The sequence below is a fragment of the Lithobates pipiens genome, unplaced genomic scaffold (assembly GCF_037356315.1).
Source record: "Lithobates pipiens isolate NorthernLeopardFrog02 unplaced genomic scaffold, aLitPip1_a1.2 Scaffold_1, whole genome shotgun sequence".
NCBI lineage: Eukaryota > Metazoa > Chordata > Amphibia > Anura > Ranidae > Lithobates > Lithobates pipiens.
Genome location: NW_027507685.1, coordinates 230,838,017 through 230,859,006, shown reverse-complemented (window position 1 = coordinate 230,859,006; position 20,990 = coordinate 230,838,017). Strand labels below are relative to the sequence as shown.

At 40.6% G+C, this 20,990-nt stretch overlaps 1 protein-coding gene across 1 annotated transcript in view; it reads right to left on the bottom strand.

The window, feature by feature from the left end:
* LOC143984329 (class I histocompatibility antigen, F10 alpha chain-like) overlaps positions 1-20,775 on the bottom strand; it is a 42,045-nt gene extending 21,270 nt beyond the window's left edge. The window contains exons 1-2 of the mRNA XM_077484571.1: positions 20,580-20,775; positions 4,165-4,416 (exon numbers count right to left, since the gene is read on the bottom strand). Of these exons, the coding sequence (XP_077340697.1) occupies positions 4,165-4,416; positions 20,580-20,637 (310 nt within the window). The 5' untranslated portion in view covers positions 20,638-20,775. The remainder of the gene's footprint in view (positions 1-4,164; positions 4,417-20,579) is intronic.
* Positions 20,776-20,990: the final 215 nt, after the last annotated feature.

The window sequence follows — 20,990 nt, the reverse complement described above, 5'->3', positions numbered from 1 at the left end:
GAGACAAACGCCAAAATAGTTTAAAACCTTGTTTACCAGGATTTTATGAAGGTAATGCACTGGCGCTATCACTCACATTTCCCGTCATCGAATTTGGAGAATCTACCTCTGTAACCACTGTGTCCAGTACATGCTGTTTTAATCTTTTCATGTAAGTGCATTACCTTCATAAAATACTGGTTTAACACTATTTTGGCGTTTGTCTCTCATTTGGGGTATGTGACCTGATGTCACGGTTGGCGTAAAAGAAACCTGATGTTTTCCCCGGTGGTGGCTTGATGTTTCTGTTGAGCAGACCTCTTTATAGATGTGGAGTATTTACAGACATACAAGCCTATATTGGCCTCCCGTAATAGGCGGTAAAAGCTCTTTGGTAAGGGCGCATCCTATTTTTTGGGTGATGGTCGCACAAGGTGGAGGAAGTTGGTGACACAACATTCAAACTCTCACTATTGTGTCACAATTGTGACTCTTGGACTCACTTTGTTTATATTATTTATTTACTGTTTATTTCATTTAAGGGCAACATACTTGTTCACCTGTACAAGGTCATGCCACAGCAGCTCCATCGGATTTAGGTCCGGACTTTGAATAGATCACTTTTTTTAGCCATTTAGAGGTGGACTTGGTTGTGTGTGTATGTAAGGGTTTACAACCACTTTAAGCCCAACTTTGGACAACATTATTTTCACAGATTTGCAGTTCCTATCACCCCTTACATTAAACTGTCTCCTTGTGTCATTCGTTGATAGTACAGCTGTCACTATACTCTTACATCAGTAAATCAGAACAAAAGGTTCATGGTGTTGTGTCTCCAGCCTGACTGCACATCTGCGAAAATGATGGAGTTCAAGACTGGGTGTCTGGGCAGTTAGCAGTCATCAAATCAACTATACCTTCAAGATCACATAAATATATATTTTGGTACTGTCACCACAGAGTGGTACTGTGGATAGTACAATTAATGGTTTATCATGCAACGTCCTAATTGGTTATAGAGAAATAAAGAGTAGAACAAAAAGGACTTTGCAAGCATTTTTTTCATTATATAAAAAATAAAAAAATCTTATTGGTTGACAAGACATCAATGAAAAAAGACTAAGCCCCCATACACACGGTCGGACATTCCGACCACAAAATCCGTCAGATTTTTTCCCGATTTTGTCAGAAACTGGTGTTGCATACACACGGTTAGACAAAGTTGCTGGAAAATCCGATGGTTTGGAACATGATGATGTTCATTCGTTGCAACGGGACACATTCAGGCTAGTAGCCAATAGCTTTGGTCTCGTAATTTGATCTGAGCATGCGTGGCACTTTGTCTGATCGGAGTTCTCTACAAACGATCGGAAAAAGTCAGATCGGATTTTGTTATCGGAAAATTTGAGATCCTGCTCTCAAATTTTTTCCGGCGGAATTTCCAAGAGCTCAAGCTGTCTTGCATACCCACGGTCACACCAAATTCTAACCGCCAAGAACATGGTGACGTACAACACATACAACGGGCCTAGGAAAAGGAAGTTCAATAGGCAGTAGCCAATAGCTTCCATCTCGTAGTTGAATCTGAGCATGTGTGAGTTTTTGCATGTCGGAATTGCATACACACGATTGGCATTTCCTTCTTAAAAATTGAGAACCTGCTCTCTATCTGCTATTTGCTGGTGGAAATTCGGGCAGCAAAATTCCGATGGAGCATACACACGGTCGTATTTTCCGACGAAAAAGCTCTCATTGGCCTTCTGACCGTGTATACTCGCTATTAGTCTTTTTTCATTGATGTCTTCTCAACCAATAACATTTTAAGGGGGGGGGGGGTGGAGGAAGAAGACACAACGGGCCAGAAAAGAATGGGGGGAGGAGGAGAACGGGGAAGCAGAGAAGGAGGACACAGCGGGCTGAGAGAGAACTTGAGGCATGGAGGAGAAGAACAAGAGAAGGAGGACACGGAGAACAGCCAGGGAGGATCGGAGCGGTGTGAGGGACAGCTGTAAGCACTGATAGCCGGGAGAGGGAATTGGAGGAGAAGCGGCTGTCATGCAGGGAGAACGGAGCTTACAGCTGTCCCTCCTGTCGTATCGATCATCCCTGGTTGTGAACCCAGGGACAATAAACTGTGTGTGCAGGGTGGGTCACAGTGGGCCCTCCTCCCCTCGGAGTGAACACCCTGCACCCATGGAGGATACACCACTAGTGTGGACTGTGTTTGTAGTTGATTTGTACAGTAAACATGTATGCTTGCAATCGATCCGATCTACGGTGGCTTTTCTACATCTGTGGAGACCCACAAACATGAAGGAACCAGTAAACAAGGTCAAACCTTTTGAACGGTTTTACTAATTGCTTATAGCAGTGATCATCACTGCAAAAGGCAATAACTGTGTAAAAAATAAATAAATAATTCCTGATCACCTCCCCAGAGCAGAGCAGTGTAGTGTATTATAATTTTATTAAATACTGTCACCAGTCAGTGTCTCTAATCACCCCCACATTAGTCACAGGTCCCTGATTACTGTCACACCAGTTCCAGAGTCCCTGATCACTGCCACACCAATCCCAGTGTCCTTGATCACCACAACACCAGTTCCAGTGTCCCCAATCACCGGCACACCATTCCCTGTGTCCCTGGTCACTGCCACACCAGTCCCAGTGTCCCTTATCACCTTCACACCAGTCCCGGTATCCCTGATCACTGCCACACCAGTCCCAGTATCCCTGATCACTGCCATACAAGTCCCAGTGTCCATAATCACCACCATACCAGTTACAGTGTCCCTGATTGTTATTAGATGCATAATTTATGCCTCTAGATCAGGGGTCTCAAACTGGTGACCCTCCAGCTGTTGCAAAACTATAAGTTCCATCATGCCTCTGCCTGTGGGAGTCATGCTTGTAACTGTCAGCCTTGCAATGCCTTGTGGGACTTGTGGTTTTGCAACAGCTGGAGGGCCGCCAGTTTGAGACCCCTGCTCTAGATAGTCTGAAAGTGCTCCTTGGATTTTGGGCCTCTGTACAGTATGCGGGTAGCTTATGAAAACATTGCACAGATGTGGTATTGCCAAAGGAGTAGCAGAATGTGTTTAAAATGCAATTCTAAGCATGGCAATGATGTGTTTTAAAAATATCTTATTAATTGACAACTTTGTATAAAAAAATACCATTCATTTTGTTTCCTGCATTTTCCAAAAACATGCGGTAAAAAATTACATTTTCTAACGATTCACTATGCCTTTCATAAAATACCTTGGATTGTTTGCTTTCTTAAATGGGGTCATTTTATGGGTGTTTCTACTATCCTGGTGCTCCTGGAACTCAACAAAATGTGATAGGTATTCAGGCAATTAGATGTTATTTTTATTATTGCTCCTTGGATTTAGGGCCTCTCTATGCAGTTAGGTTGTGAAAAAGTCTTAGACATGTAGTATCTTCATACTCAGGAGGAGTAGCAGAATGTGTTTTGGGGTGTAATTGTTAATATGCCTATGCTGTGTATGAGAAATACATTGTTAAAATGACAACTTTGTGAAAAAAATTAACTTTTTCATTTTCTAAAAAATTGTGACAAAAGATTACAACTTCAAAAAACTCACCATGCCTTTTATTAAATACCTTGGACTGTCTACATTCCAAAAAGGGGTCATTTTTATTTTTAACTGACCGGAGGTTTTAGTGCTTCAAGAATGAGATATAGTACAGTTCATCAGGTCTACTTGATTTTTAAGTATATATCATAGTTTGTTGACTCTATATCTTTCACACAGACTAAATAATATATACTGATTTGGGTTATTTTTACCAAAGAAATGTAGCAGAATAGTTTTTTTTATTTTTTTTCGCAGAAACTAGGAAAAATATATTTTCTTAAAAATGTGTGGTTTTTGTTCATTTATATAGCAAAAAATAAAAAACCCAATGGTAATTAAATACTACCAAATAAAGTTTTATATGTCTAAATGTAATTTGGGTACACTGTTGTATGACTGAGTAATTGTCATACAAAGAGTGACAACTTTGAAAGATGAAACATGGTGCGAGCTGGAAAGGTGTGTCAGTGTCTGGACATGAAGTGGTTGATCAGGTCATCTATTAGACAAACTAAAACCACACAAGAAAAGGGGAGGGCCACAACACATAATATAATAGCCAAAGGGGCATCTTAATACTTACCATGTGTTAGATTTAAAGCACTATTTACGTAATACATATTTTGCTTTTGAAGCCAAATAAAATGTTGGGAATCTGATGTTTGATCTATCCAGTACTCAGCATTAACACGTCCTTTTAAGCTGGATTGAAAAATTTGTGTCTCATCGTCAAAATTTGCCGTCTCCACATCATCAATATACATTTTAAAGGCGTAATGGGGAAATCCAACAGGGTTTGAGATAGCCGTGCCGTAATATTTGAGACTGTGCGATTCTGTAAAAAAGAGAGGACCTCATGCAAAAAAAACAGTTTCTTTGCCAAGAGCAATCTAATTTTCTCTTTCAGAAAACAGTGCATTTCTGGAGAATGAAAAAGGAGAAACTGTTCTTCATTTAGACACTTTTCTGTGTGAAGTCCAGAGAAGAATTAAAACATCTGAAGTTAAAGGGCCACAATTATAAAGGGTCATTTTAATATACCACATATATTATATGCATCATAGAGAAATCATCCTACCGTATTTTCATGTGTTTTAAGGAAATCATTACTTACATGCACTTTAAAAAAATATATATATAACATTTCATAGCATCCTATCCTTACGTCTGACATTTATTTTACTGAAATATAATCTCAATTTAGGGCAGTTTTAACCACTTTGCATCTATAGCAATTTTCTAATGTTTGCTCAATTTTGTGTTATAACATTATGTATGTATAAAAGTTGCAATGACTAAATAGATACCAAACATATCAAACTTTAAAAATTGCCTCAGTAAAGAGGCAAAAAAAGCTATAGTACCCAAAATGGTCAATAGGCTACTATATATAAACCTTTACAGTTTATCAGTCTGTAATTAACAGTGAATTAACAACCACTGTTCACATACAGTATCTCACAAAAGTGAGTACACCCCCATTTTTGTAAATATTTTATATCTTTTCATGTGACAACACTGAAGAAATTACACTTTGCTACAATGTAAAGTAGTGAGTGTACAGCTTGTATAACATAATCATACCGCCAAGGAGGTTAACAGAACAGGTTCCACTCAGAACAGGCCTCGCCATGGTCGACCAAAGAAGTTGAGTGCACATGCTCAGCGTCATATCCAGAGGTTGTCTTTGGGAAATAGATGTATGGGTGCTGCCAGCATTGCTGCAGAGGTTGAAGTGGTGGGGGGATCAGCCTGTCAGTGCTCAGACCATACGCATCAAATTGGTCTGCATGGCTGTAATCCCAGAAGGAAGCCTCTTCTAAAGATAATGCATAAGAAAACCCGCAGACAGTTTGCTGAAGACAAGCTGTCTAAGGACATCGATTACTGGAACCATGTCCTGTGATCTGATGAGACCAAGATAAACTTATTTGGTTCAGATGGTGTCAAGCGTGTGTGGCCGCAACAAGGTGAGTTTTACAAAGACAAGTGTGTCTTGCCTACAGTCAAGCATGGTGGTGGGAGTGTCATGGTCTGGGGCCGCATGAGTGCTGCTGGCACTGGGGAGCTACAGTTCATTGAGGGAACCATGAATGCCAACATGTACTGTGACATACTGAAGCAGAGCATGTTCCCCTCCCTTCAGAGACTGGGCCGAGGGACAGTATTCCAACATGATAACGACCCCAAACACGCCTCCAAGATGACCATTGCCTTGCTAAAGAAGCTGAGGGTAAAGGTGATGGACTGGCCAAGCATCCAGACTCCAGACTAGGGATGAGCTTAGAGTTTGAGTCAAACGTAAGTTTGACTCGAACATTGGGTGTTCACCGAACAGCAAATTTTATGGGGCGTTCGCAGCAAATTCAAGTGCCATATATTGCATTCCAAGACCTCAGTGCATTGCTGTGTGATAATTGGCCAAAGCATGCACCTGACCTGCATGCTATGGCCAATCTCATTCACAGCACGCTCCTCAGCAGGCAGGGTGCCTTTGGGGAACTAAGTCCACGGCCCACACTATATAAGACTGCTTACACATTGGCTGACAGCTGATCACGTGGTAAGGGGCAGGGATCATGTCTCATTGACTCAGTGATCACAGTGCGCAAAGGGGAGGATGTCTATTGACAGTCTCCCAGAAATGTAGATCCGCGATGTGACCATCATTCGGCTATAGCACAGATGGGAACAGGTTAACAGCAGGGACCAATCCTGCACCCAACAAGAGTAACTGTGAGGGGTTACAGTGTTCTGGCACCAACAACACCTAAGGCCCAATTTTTCAACAGAGTATATAGTGCAGTTTGTATAGTATATATACTGCAGTTCAGAGTATATAGTGCAGTCAGTATAGTATATATATATATATATATATATATATATATATATATATATATATATATATATATATATAGCAAATTCAGAGTATATAGTGCCCGCAGTGTAGTATATATAATACAGTGCCAGGTATATAGTGCAGTGTACAATATATAATATAGTGTATTGAAGTGGTTAAGGGGAGCCCTATGACAGCATTATGAAAAAAATGGCATGGGTTCCCCCGTCCATACTAGGCTCTTTGGGTCTGGTATGGATTTTGGGGGGAAGGTCATCTTAATATCCCCAAAAAGTGGCATGGAGTTCACCTTGATATCCATACCAGACCCAAAGGGGGGAAAATCATTTTTTAAATGATTTTTTGTGTATATTGCCAGGATCTGGCAATACATTATAGCCTTGAGCAATTTTGAATGACATTTTTTCAGTACTTTTCTAAACATGGGAAACATGTGCTACTTTAAAGGCAGACTAAGCCCCCCCCCCCCAGACACAATATTTAAAGGAATATTTCATTTTTATTGTTTCACTTTAAGCATTCTTTTTATTTAAATATTCTTTATTCCATTTTTCACATCAAATCCAAAATCAATAATTATAAACAAAACATAATTATTCCGCCAATCTATATATACATACATTTCCTTTTACCTTTTCTCTATTTCCCTTTTCTCTAAATCCAGTACTCCCACTTCTCCTCATTTTTTTTTACTATTCTTTAGATGTCCAATTACACTATTATTTATTCTAGGGAATTCCATTTTTCTTCACATCTCATATAGGGTAACCCAGTTTCTCCATCCACGGTTTCCACATTTTCTCAAATTCTCTATAATTCCCTCTCTGTGTATATACTACTTTTTCTTTCCAAACTGTTTCCGTTACTGTACTAATCCATTCTTCTACGGGGGGGCGTCCTAGCTTGGCATTTTTGCATTATTATTTTTCTATCTTGAAAAAGGCACCTCAACATTACTTTAAATGGTCATAACATACCCCCATTTCCTTCTCCTACTCCTAATAAGCATAACCTAGGTTCCATTACTAACTTAACTCCATAGGTTTTATTTATAGTATCAATCACCCCTGTCCAGTAACAAAATAATTTTGGACACCTCCACACCATATGCAGTAAATCCCCCATTTCCTGACATCTGGGGCAATTAGCATCTGTTCTCCGTCCAAACTGAAACAGTCTCTTGGGGGTGTAGTATACTCTATGTATCAGCATTAGGGCTGAAATTTTCTGCGCCGGTGAAACCGATACCATATGTCCCCTCTCTAATACCTCACGCCACTGCTCTTCTGTAATCTCTCCTACATCAACCTCCCATTTTCCCCTATTTTTAAGACTTTCCGCTCCTGTTAACACTCCTTTACAGATATGTGGATATATTTCTGAAACAAATCCCCTCTTCTTGGCCTTAAATAACTTTTGAAGAACTGGGGATTTGTTCCATCCTGGTCCCTGATTACCAAACTGTGCATTCAGGGCATGCCGAATTTGCAAATATTTATAAAATGACTGATTGGGAATTTCAAATTCTGCTCTTAGGGCAGCGAAAGTTTTTAAAGTACTACCCTCATATAGATGGATCACTTTATCTATCCCTTTAATTTCCCACTCTTGGACCTTTCCCATTGCAACCATTTCCTGGAAATTCCTGTTGTTCCACAATGGAGAAAATTCTGTCAATCCTCCTTGACACTTTAAGCATTCTTAAAACCACTGCTCCTTTTTAAAAACTTTTTTTTAGCATTAATATATGTCCCCTGGGCAGGACCCAGGTCCCCAAACACTTTTTAGGGCAATAACTTGCATATAAGCCTTTAAAATGAGTACTTTTCACATTCGTATCCCATAGACTTTAATGGTGTTTGCATGTTCGCACAAATTTTTAGTCTGTTTGCAAGTTCTGGTGCGAACGGAACTGGGGGGTGTTCAACTCATCCATACTCCCGACCTAAACCCTATTGAGCATCTGCGGAGCATTCTCAAATGGAAGGTGGAGGAGCGCAAGGTCTCTAACATCTACAAGCTCCCTGATGTTGTCATGGAGGAGTGGAAGAGGATTCCAGTGACAGCCTGTGAAGCTCTGGTGAACTCCATGCCCAAGAGGGTTAAGGCAGTGCTGAAAAATAATGGTGGCCACACAAAATATTGAAATTTTCGAGCCAAATTTGGACATTTTCACTTAGGAGTGTACTCACTTTTGTTGCCAGCGGTTTAGACATCAATGGCTGTGTGTTGAGTTATTTTGAGGGCACAGCAAATTTACACTGTTATACAAGCTGTACGCTCACTACTTTAGATTGTAGCAAAGTGTAATTTCTTCTGTGCTGTCACATGAAAAGATAGAATAAAATATTTACAAAAATGTGAGGGGTGTACCCACTTTTGTGAGATATTGTACATGTATGGGCCCTACTCACACATTTGCACTTGCTACTTTTTGGATAAGATCCAGTGTGGTTTTACTGCCTTGAATCTGGCCATTCGTTTCCAGAGGTACAGTGCCTTGCGAAAGTATTCGGCCCCCTTGAACTTTTAAACCTTTTGCCATATTTCAGGCTTCAAACATAAAGATATACAATTTTTATTTTTTGTGAAGAATCACCAACAAGTGGGACACAATTGTGAAGTGGAACGAAATCTATTGGATTTTTGAAACTTTTTTAACTAATAAAAAAATGAAAAGTGGGGCGTGCAAAATTATTCGGCCCCCTTGCGTTAATACTTTGTAGAGCCACCTTTTGCTGCGATTACAGCTGCAAGTCGCTTGGGGTATGTCTCTATCAGTTTTGCACATCGAGAGACTGAAATTCTTGCCCATTCTTCCTTGCAAAACAGCTCGAGCTCAGTGAGGTTGGATGGAGAGTGTTTGTGAACAGCAGTTTTCAGCTCTTTCCACAGATTCTCGATTGGATTCAGGTGTGGACTTTGATTTGGCCATTCTAACACCTGGATACGTTTATTTGTGAACCATTCCTTTGTAGATTTTGCTGTATGTTTGGGATCATTGTCTTGTTGGAAGATAAATCTCCGTCCCAGTTTCAGGTCTTTTGCAGACTCCAACAGGTTTTCATCCAGAATGGTCCTGTATTTGGCTGCATCCATCTTCCCCTCAATTTTAACCATCTTCCCTGTCCCTGCTGAAGAAAAGCAGGTCCAAAACATGATGCTGCCACCACCATGTTTGACAGTGGGGATGGTGTGTTGAGGGTGATGAGCTGTGTTGCTTTTACGCCAAACATATCGTTTTGCATTGTGAGCAAAAAGTTCGATTTTGGTTTCATCTGACCAGAGCACCTTCTTCCACATGTTTGGTGTGTCTCCTAGGTGGCTTGTGGCAAACTTTAGACGAGACTTTTTATGGATATCTTTGAGAAATGGCTTTCTTCTTGCCACTCTTCCATAAAGGCCAGATTTGTGCAGTGTATGACTGATTGTTGTCCTATGGACAGACTCTCCCACCTCAGCTGTAGTTCTCTGCAGTTCATCCAGAGTGATCATGGGCCTCTTTGCTGCATTTCTGATCAGTCTTCTCCTTGTCTGAGCTGAAAGTTTAGAGTGATGGCCAGGTCTTGGTAGATTTGCAGTAGTCTGATACTCCTTCCATTTCAAAATGATCGCTTGCACAGTGCTCCTTGGGATGTTTAAAGCTTGGGAAATCTTTTTGTATCCAAATCCGGCTTTAAACTTCTCCACAACAGTATTGCGGACCTGCCTGGTGTGTTCCTTGGTCTTCATGATGCTCTCTGCGCTTTCAACAGAACCCTGAGACTATCACAGAGCAGGTGCATTTATACAGAGACTTGATTACACACAGGTGGATTCTATTTATCACCATCAGTCATTTAGGACAACATTGGATCATTCAGAGATCCTCGCTGAACTTCTGGAGTGAGTTTGCTGCACTGAAAGTAAACGGGCCGAATAATTTTGCACGCACCACTTTTCAGTTTTTTATTTGCTAAAAAAGTTTAAAATATCCAATAGGTTTCTTTCCACTTCACAATTGTGTCCCACTTGTTGGTGATTCTTCACAAAAAATAAAAATTTTATATCTTTATGTTTGAAGCCTGAAATGTGGCAAAAGGTTCAAAAGTTCAAGGGGGCCGAATACTTTCGCAAGGCACTGTACCTGAAGGTTAGCAGTGAGGGAGTATGCCTTTTTGGAGGGACTCCCCTTACTGTTTTTAACCCAAGGCTTAATCCCAATGCAATAAAGAGCATTTCCCTGCCCAACCCTTCCCTGTGGATGGGTTTTGGTTTTGTGGAAAGGGGGTTTCTACACCCCAAAACATTCAGTTTTTCCTTCTCCTCTCTTTTCACCAGGGTCTGGCTTGGCTTTAATTCTCATTATTCTATTATGTGTACCGAATCCCTTTATGTATTTCTGAACATCAGTTGCTGCTTGTTGAGTTTTGCTAAATTTTTAAGGATACGATTGGTGATTGTGTGTATGAGGTATGTCTTTCAGGTAGGTTGCCAGGTTGTATGTCTGAAAGTTTTATTGTGCTACTATATAAAAAATAGGAATAAATAAAAGATTTGGCTGACCGTTTGTATGGAGCGACTGATGGTTGGGAAGGAAGAAGTGTGTCCTGTACTGGAGAGAATGATTGTGGAAAGTCTGTTATGATTGAGAGATTTGTTGAGGTATGAAAGATAATGAGCAGTTGTGGTTTTGGCTGTTGACTTTGAAAAAGTGTATGAGCGGGTGGTGCATGATTTTATGTTTAAAGGTGTTGTAGAGAATAGGGTGCCAGTAAGAATGATTGGATGGATATGGTGTACACTGTGTATATATAAGTCTACATTTGCATGGGCATCTAGTCGCAATGAAAAGGACAGTGGCAGAGATTTCCTAATTCCTGCAGCTGTTTTTGCCACCTGTGAGTGGCTAACTGCAGCTGCTGAGCCCTGTGCACTGCAATGACAGGTCAGCAGCATCTGCAACTATCCATGGCTTTCTTAACTGCCAGCAAATTTTCTGAGATGAGTGCTGCTGGATGCATAGCTGTTATTCACAAGTGGCAAAATCAGCAGATTCCTGTTGCTGTCCTTCACACCAAGGCTAGCAAATGTATCCTAAGGCTTCATGAAAGTGTGTTTCTCAGTCCAAATTCGACCTCCCAAGACAGAGCTTCTACAGCTATCTGCAGATAAGACACTTCGTCCAGACCATATCCTCTGACTTGCGCTTCTCCCCTCCCTCCGCTTTTGAGACCATAATCCTAGAGGGCACGACCCAAAGGGGATTGATATCAGCTATATATAAAATCCTTAATACCCCCCGCTAGCTCCAGGGGGCAAACATGCTTATATGCTCAAGTGGGAGGAACAGCTGGGTGAGGAGATTACGGACGAGCAATGGCAGACGATATGGTCCCAGGCCTCGAAAAGCTCTCTATGCATGCTCTATAGGGAGAACGCGTACAAAATTTTATTTTTCTGGTACATGACTCCGGACATTCTTCACGCCATTTACCCCACCACCTCTGACAGATGCTGGCGATGCTTGACCCATAAAGGCACGCTGTTCCACATCTTCTGGCAATGTCCCCTTGTGGTTCCCTTCTGGGAGGGGGTCCGGCGCCTCTTGTCTGATCTCTTGGATCGGCGAGTGGTCCTGGACCCTAAAACCTTCTTGTTGGGCATCCCTTTCCCTAAACTGATGAAGTCCCGCAAGAAATTGTCACGACATACCCTGACAGCGGCGAGATGCCTAATAGCCCTACATTGGAAGAAGGTGCTGCCCCCCGCTCTCGGAGCACTCCATGCTAGAATTCAGGACGTGGAGTTGATGGAGAGGATGACCGCCAGGATACAGGACCGGCTCGAGGCCCATGATCTGGTCTGGAGCCCATGGAACTCCCGGGAGAACCAGATGTGAAAAAGCTGCATGGACCACACACAGTGACGATATCCCCTTCTTTTCCCTACCCCTCCTTCCCCACGTCCGCCTCCCCCCCTCTCTCTTTTCTCTTTTCTTTTCCTCCTTTGCTACACTTTCTCTCTTTCTCCTTATCCCTCTCATCTCCTATCCTTCTCATCTATGCTCTTGTTTCCAGACGTGCCTTGTTGCTCCTTTAGCACACTACTTCGTGGATGATGCTTGTCATGGGAGGTTGATACTGTTTGTAGATGTTCATGACTGAGTGCGGGGCTACCCCATTGGACCCTATGGTGGGTAACGCCATTTTTTAATCCTCAGGGTCGTCCCGGTTGTTCGCGGGGGGCCCCCCCGGACTGGTATTTGCCGGCCCCGGGGGGCCCACTGGGACGGGCCAATGGGTGGATGGTCCCTGCAGCCTACTCATTTCTTTTCTTGCTGTTTTACTATGACGTAGTAATGCATGACGTGTAATGCACTCTTTGGAAAAAATAAATAAATATGTTATTTGAAAAAAAAAAAGAAAGTGTGTTTCTTTGAAAAAATGTAACCTCTTGCCGACCGGCTCACGCCGATTGTTCTGCCCATATTGTTCATAGTAAATGTGTGCAATATGCTGTTACAGATTATACTGCAATGTTAGTTTACATTTCTGCCATCTAGTGGTCAAAGTTAGTTATTCTTTTGCCAGAGCTTGATAGGAAGTGGTATTTTCCTCAGAGTGAAAGGCAGTAACCTTTAACCTGGAACTGTATTTCATGACCGCTCCTGGATCTAGCAGACTGCATGCAGCTCTTGATCTATTCCTGGACTAATGATGGAATTGTTTGTGAGTACTCCCACTGATAGAGTGAGGCTGCTGTATAATGTTTAATGTACTGACACATATGTTTTGTTTATGCTTATGTTGTAGTTTTACAAAGTTATTTGGAAAACAGAATACATACAGATCACCTTTCTTGACTTCTGAATTATTGTTAAGCTGTCTGACTAGTGTTATACAACAGTTCAACAACACAAAGCAGAACACTGATATACGTTGGCAGAAGGGCACTTACAGGCAGATTAACATACCTGTACATTGCCCTTTAAGAAGCGGTGTGCGGGCGCACTCACCACGACCTCCGTGAGTGTGATTGCGGGTCCCGCAGACTCTATGTCTGTGTGGATACCTGTGATCATCTCATGGAGAAGAAGAACGGGGAAATGCTGATGTAAACAAGCATTTCCCCATTCTGCCTAGTGACACTGATCTCTGCTCCCTGTAATCAGGAGCGGTGATCAGTGTGGTGTCACACACAGCCTCTCCCCCCTACAGTTAGAATCACTCCCTAGGATACACTTAACCCCTTCATTGCCCCTAGTGGTTAACCCCTTCACTGCCAGTCACATTTACACAGAAATCAATGCATTTTTAATCGCACTGATCGCTGTATAAATGTAAATGGTCCCAAAATAGCGCCAAAGGTGTCATATCTGTCCGCCATAATGTCGCAGTCATGATAAAAAAAATCGCTGATTGACGCCATTACTAGTAAAAAAAAAATTAATAAAAATGCCATAAAACTTATGGCAAAAATTATATTTTGTAGACGCTATAACTTTTGCGCAAACCAATCAAAAAACGCTTATTGCGATTTATTTTTATTTATTTTTTACCAAAAATATGTAGAAGAATACGTATCGGCCTAAACTGAGGAAAAAACATTTTTTATACATTTTTGTGGCTATATTTTATTATAGCAAAAAATAAAAATATTGCGTTTTTTTTCAAAATTGTCGCTATTTTTTTTTTTATAGCGCAAAAAATAAAAACCGCAGGGGTGAACAAAAGAAAGCTCTATTTGTGGGGAAAAAAGGACATCAATTTTGTTTGGGAGCCACGTCGCAAATTGTCAGTTAAAACGACGCAGTGCCGAATTGCAAAAAAACACTTTTGCCAGCCAAATGGTCCGGGACTTAAGTGGTTAATTTGAAAGACCGCTGAGCAAATGCAGCGTGACATAAAATTATTGCAACGATCGCAATTTTATTCTCTAGAATCTCTGCCAAAAAATATATATATAATGTTAGGGGTTCATTTTCTAGCAAAAAATACTGATTTTAACGTAAGCAAAAAGTGTCAGAAAAAGGCTTAGGCATGAAGGGGTTAACTATGTATTTTTTTCCCTTTCTCTCTCTCTCTCTCCTTGCTTGCAGGCAACAGCATATGAAAAAACTGCCCAACTGATCCTAAACATGAATTTAGCAGCTGCAGTGTACATGAGGCCTATGGGAGTATTGAGTAGAGTACAAATTCCAGTAATGGTTGGCTGACAAACGATGTATGTGTGAGACAGGGTTTCCTTCTATATCTGATATTGTTTGTTTGCATGATTGAGATTTGTTGAGGCTGTTGGTTAAAGATAAATGTGTGTGGTGAACCTAGGGCAGCTCAGCTCGTCAAATATGTGAGTATGTGTGTGAAAGTAAAATAAATGTGTTTGGGATTTTAGATGGAACTGACGAGATGGAATAGATAGAAGGTTAAAGAATAGCTCCCAACTGTCCCTGATTTGGAACCATCCCTCTATCCCTCATTCCTCCTCATTGTGGGTTTGGCTAATCTTTTTTTTTGTATAATTCTCCTTTACCTATTTCAGCTTCGAAAGGTTTACCCCCTTCATGACCAGGCACATTTTTGCAATATGGCACTGTGTTACTTTAACTGACAATTGCGTGGGAGTGCAAAGCTGTATCCCCAAAAAAATTTGCATTATATCCAAAAAAAGCCTGACAAATTTGAAAAAAAAAATATATTTCTTATGTAGCGGATGACATTTTGGACAAAATGTCCTACGCATGTAAATTTAGTTTTTGCCTCAGAACAGTAGGGGTTCTGAGGGTTAATTAATTAGGTGGGCATTAACATCAGTCTGGCCGGGCTGTGTTTGGAAGTTCTGCCTGGTCATGTGAACAGTGAGGTGCATGTGACAGGCCAGAACCAGGCCTGGTTGGATGTTTAGGTATCAGCCTTCTCGGAACCAATCAATGGGAGTGCCGGGGCCCGCCGAGGAGTCTGGGAAGGGCTACTTAAGAGGTGTGGGTCAGGTGTTCAAGAGAGGAGTTTGTGAGGCCCGTGTGGTCTGTTCTGGTTCCAGGACCGGGGTAGCCCCATAAGGGGTCCCGGTCACGGGGTGTTCAACATCCCGCAACATGTTCCTGTCAGAGGCCCCTAATAGACATGCCTAGTCTGGGGTAGGGATCCGTCTGTTCCCGAGCCTCGGAACCGGCTGGTCCGAGGCACAGTAACCGAGGGAGGATTCAAGGTGTCCGGGTGTGCTCTCAGCTTGGAGAGGCGCCATAGCTCATGGAAGTGACTGGGGGAGGAGTCTTCGGAGGAGGGCCAGCAAGTGGCATCCAAAGAAGTGCCTGGTTACTGAGTTGGGAAGGACATTGACGAATCCACGCTTTTCCAGTACCATTGAGGAGACAGAGAACGTTCCAGGTACTGAGGAAAAAGGTTCCCGTTCACCCTCAGTTACAACTTGTACACGTTCACATGATTGTTTCAAGTATTTGAGTCAACGTGCTGACTGCCATGATCCCTGGCTAGAGATCTGTTCAGCCTTGAAGTACCCAGCTGTGAGTGGCTACTCTCTGGGTGGTATTAGAGATTTTGCTAGACCTGCAGTTCAAGGTGCCTGAGTTCTTCACCCGTGCCCTCTGTTACCATGAGAGACTGTTTTTTTTAGATGTTACTACCGCAAAATAAAACCTTTTGAAAAGGACTTTATCTGTGTCAGTGTTCAAGTCGTTGGGTATCAACCCTGAGAACCCCTAGATGTGGAAGAGTAGGCCAAGAGAAGGTAACTGGTAAGCCCAATAAGTGAAGGCCACCCTGCAACGGGTTATGACCGCTACACTTACTTTCTGCTATAAAGCATTCTCAATAAAAAAAAAATGTAGAAAATTTTTTTGATTTATCAGTTTAGGCCAATATGTATTCTGTTACACATTTTTGGTTAAAAAAAAAATCACACTGTACAGTGCATATAAAAAAAAATGAGACAAAGATAAATCATTTCAAAACTTTTTCCACCTTTAATGTGACCTATAAACTGTACAACTCAGTTGAAAAACAAACTGAAATCTTTTAGGGGGGAAATAAAAACTAAAAAACTAAAATAATGTTGTTGCATAAGTGTGCACACCCTCTTATAACTGGGGATGTAGCTGTGTGCAGAATTAAGCAATAACATTCACACTCATGTTAAATAGGAGTCACATGCCATCCTTTAAAGTTCCTCCGATTAACCCCAAATAAAGTTAATTTGTTCTAGTAGGTCTTTCCTTTAATTTTCTTAGGCTTATCCTACAGCAAAAGCAATGGTCCACAGAGAGCTTCCAAAGCATCAGAAGGATCTCATTGTTAAAATATATCAGTCAGGTGAAGGGTACAAAAAAATGTCCAAGGTATTAGATATACCATGGAACACAGTGAAGACAGTCATCATCAAATGGAGAAAATATGGCACAACAGTGACATCAATAAGAACTGGACGCCCCTCCAAAATTGATGAAAAGATGAGAAGAAGACTGGTCAGGGAGGGTGCCAAGAGGCCTATAGCAATATGTGGTACATGTGACAACAATCTCCCGTATTCTTCATATGTCTGAGCTATGGGGTAGAGTGGCAAGACAGAAGCCTTTTCTTATGAAGAAAAACATCCAAGCCTGGCTAAATTTTGCAAAAACACATCTGAAGTCTCCCAAAAGCATGTGGGAAAATGTGTTAAGGTCTTTTGAAACCAATGTTGAACCAACGTTGAACTTTTTGGTCATAATTCCAAAAGATATGTTTGCCGCAAAAACACCACTGCACATCACCAAAAGAACGTCATAGCCACGGTGAAGCATGGTGGTGGGAGCATCATGCATTGGGGCTGTGTTTCTTCAGCTGGAACAGGGGCCTTAGTCAAGGTAGAGGGAATAATGAACAGTTCCAAGTCAATATCGGCTCAAAACCTTCAGGCTTCTGCTAGGAAGCTGGACATGAAGAGGAGCTTCATCTTTCAGCATGACAACGACCCAAAACATACATCAAAATCAACAAAGGCATGGCTTCACCAGAAGAAAATTTAAGTTTTGGAATGGCCCAGTCAGAGCCCAGACCTGAATCCGATTGAAAATCTGTGGGGTGATCTGAAGAGGGATGTGCACAGAAGATGACTTCCCAATCTGACAGATTTGGAGTGTTTTTGCAAAGAAGAGAGGGCAAATATTGTCAAGCCAAAATGTGCCATGTTGATAGACTCACTCCAAAAAAGACTGAGTGTTGTAATAAAATCAAAAGGTGCTTCAACAAAGTATTAGTATAAGGATGTGCACACTTATGCAACCATCCTCCAACTAAAAGATTTCAGTTTGTTTTTCAATTGAGTTGTACAGTTTATAGGCCTCATTAAAGATGGAAAAAGTTCTGAAATTATTTATCTTTATCTCATTTTATATATTTTTTTTTCTTTTTTACTAGTAATGGTGGCGATCATTGACTTTTGACACTTTTAGGACTGTCACTGTACTAATGACACTGGCAGGTAAGGGGTTAACATCAGGGGCAATCAAAGGGTTAAATGTGTGCCCTGGGAATGATTGCTAACGGTGGGGGATGTGCTTTGACTGTGGGAATATAAATATTCATGTTCCTGCTTTGTCTTTCCTGCCTTTCTCCTGAATGATCGGTGGGTCACGGCAGACATCGTGGCCACCGGACCCACTGATTGGCTTCTGCTGTGTCCAATCACAGACCCAGAACTGTCAGATCATGTACCAGGTAAATCTACGGTGGGCAGCCGCTAAGCGGTTAAGAGGGCATGGCAGGGGGTGTGTCCTATGCCTACATACTTTTGCTAATAGGTGTCCCTCGTTCCGGTCTTAAAAAGTTAAGGTAAGGGGTTAACATCTAGGGTGATCAAGTGGTTAAATGTGTGCCTAGGGAGTGCTTGTGTACTGTGTGGGAGGTGTTAGTACTGTGGGAAGACAGAGATCTGTGTTCCTGCTTAGCAGAAACAGGATCCCTGTCTTCCCTACTAACAGAATAGGATTCTGCCACTATCGGGAGTGATCGGTGAGTCCCAGCAGACATAGGGTTCGCTGGGACTCACTGCTTGGCTCCCTCTGTGTCTAATCACAGCGGGAAAAGGTCGCCAGTGCCCACAGAGTGCAGAATCACGTACCTTCTTATTTTCATTTGTGTGATAATGTTGAGGATCAGTTAAAGATGCAGTGGATGGTTTCTCAATCTGCATTGTATAGCAGGCTGAATGAAAAAAATTCTAGAATTGTATTGACAGGCTGGGGCTGAACATAAGAAAATCAATAAATCCCTCCATCCACACTAAACAGGTAATGTGACCACCTAAATACCCATATAGTAACTGCACATGATAGGTTGTAGTCACTGTTCTGCAGTGTTAATTTTTATCTCAATTTTTTATTTAGTTTTAGATATAGTCTTTTGACTTGAGCTCATAAACTGCAGTTTATTGGAATTTGGGCATTTTTTTTAAAAGCCCATAAACTCCACTCTATGTTAGCCTATGTGTCCATGCACACATGGACGTTTTTTTTAGCTTTAATGAGCAGTGGAGTTTATGGGCTTTTTTCTGAACGCCAGAAATTTGCATTCAAAGTGCCGTTGTCACCTCCAAAAAACAACAAACGCTGATAAACGTGCATAAATGCTCATAAACACGTGTTAGTTAGTGTTCGGCGTACTATTTTTTCAATGCATTGTGGGAGTTTGGAATGCACTGTGGGATTTTTGGAGTGTTCTCTGTGTATTTTTATTAAAAACGCCCATAAACGCTCATAAACGCTAGTACAAAACGCTGTTAAAAGCAGGTTTTTCAACCAGCATTTTCTGCCAGCAATCTGGCGTCCAGAAAAAGCTTTTTTGAGCTTCAGTGTGCATGGAGCCTTAGAATTGCTCATTATATACTCCTGGAGTAAAAATTTTATAGCATGTTATTATTTCTGATATTAAGGTTTGAACATGCACTTCAGACACAGATTTAACCATTGCAATATATATCATCTTTATAAATAAAACCAAGTTTCATAAACAAACAAAAATATTGCTTTTATACAAGTAGAAGTACAACTTGAAAATATTTGTTGTATATATTGTTTATTACCAATATATATTAGGAAAAATAGCATTTTTTTTTCTTTCTTTTAGCAGCTTAGTAGATGCCCCCTACATATTCTTATGTGGTAATGCAGTGTTTATTTTTACATCAAAATTTAGTTTTAGTTATTTTTTAGTCTTTTGACTAAAATGGCATTTTAGTTTTAGTCGTATTTTAGTCATCTAATTCTCAATCCTTTTAGTTTTAGTCGCATTTTTGTCAATTATTTACAGAATTAATTTATATTTTATTTCAGTTGATGAAATTAACACTGCACTACAGACAAAGATTTAGCTGTTGTGATATATAATGTCTTTATAAATAAAGTTTCATGTTTCATAAACAAACAAAAATTAGTTTTTTTTGGCAAACAGGTACAACATTAAAATATATTTTTAAAAAAAAATGTAAACTCTATTGGCTGTAATGCTATTGCACATATTACCTAAATATATTACTAACATTAAATATTAAGAAAAAGAAATAAGAAAAGCATTTTTCTTATTTTTTCTTTTTTTTTCTTTCAGCAACTTGGTAGTGTTAATTTTGACATCAAATTTCGGTTTAGTTTTAGCCATTTTAGCCATTTCTTTTGACTAAAATGCCATTTTAGTTTTGGTTGTATTTTTGTCATATGAATTGTTTTAGTCATATTTTAGTCAAATAAAATGGTGTTAATTTATTCAACGAAAATATTTTCATCAATTAATTAACACTGCTGATCATTTTTGACCTGACTCGATAAATTTTGAAATGTAATCATTTCCTCCAGGGCCACCTGTTGTCTGATTCAGTTGGAATGTGGACAGTGTGTGGATAGTTTACCCCTTTAAAATCACCATTACTACTCAAAAGTTTCAAAAAGAATAACATTTTTTTTATTAATGGTTGTAATGAATTTGTCCTCTTTGTAATGCTGTGTATACATTTTCAGAATTGCCTGAAAAACTTGCTAAAATCTTTCATCTTTAATAACCCAAGTTATCTAATAAAGGATATCACTTCACTACTATCAATCTTTCTGCATTAATCAACAGCTAATAGTACAAGACTGCACTAGTAATAAATAAAGTAAGAGCACTTACCTGCCCGTGCCATCAATAACCACAGACAGTTTACCAGTAAACAGCGTAGCAGATCCATCTTAACGAGCTTTGTTCTCTAAACTGTTTCCTGTAATTATTTCCTGCAGCTCTTCTATTTAAAAAAGTCATGCCATCCTAAACGCCCGCCACTTTAGATTTCACCAGAAAACTATAATTAACTCTGAAAATAATTATAGACACTATGAGCAATGAGGGGGTGTGATCACTTCACAACCCAGTTCTCCAAAGCTGGACAACACCATTCAATATGATTTTACAATTTCTGTGCAATCTGTGTAAAGGCCCGTACACACGGTCGGACTTTTTGACAACAAACATGCAAATTAGCTGTTTTGGAGCAACATCCGACTGTGTGTATGCTCCATCGGACAAACTTTTTCTGTTTTCATC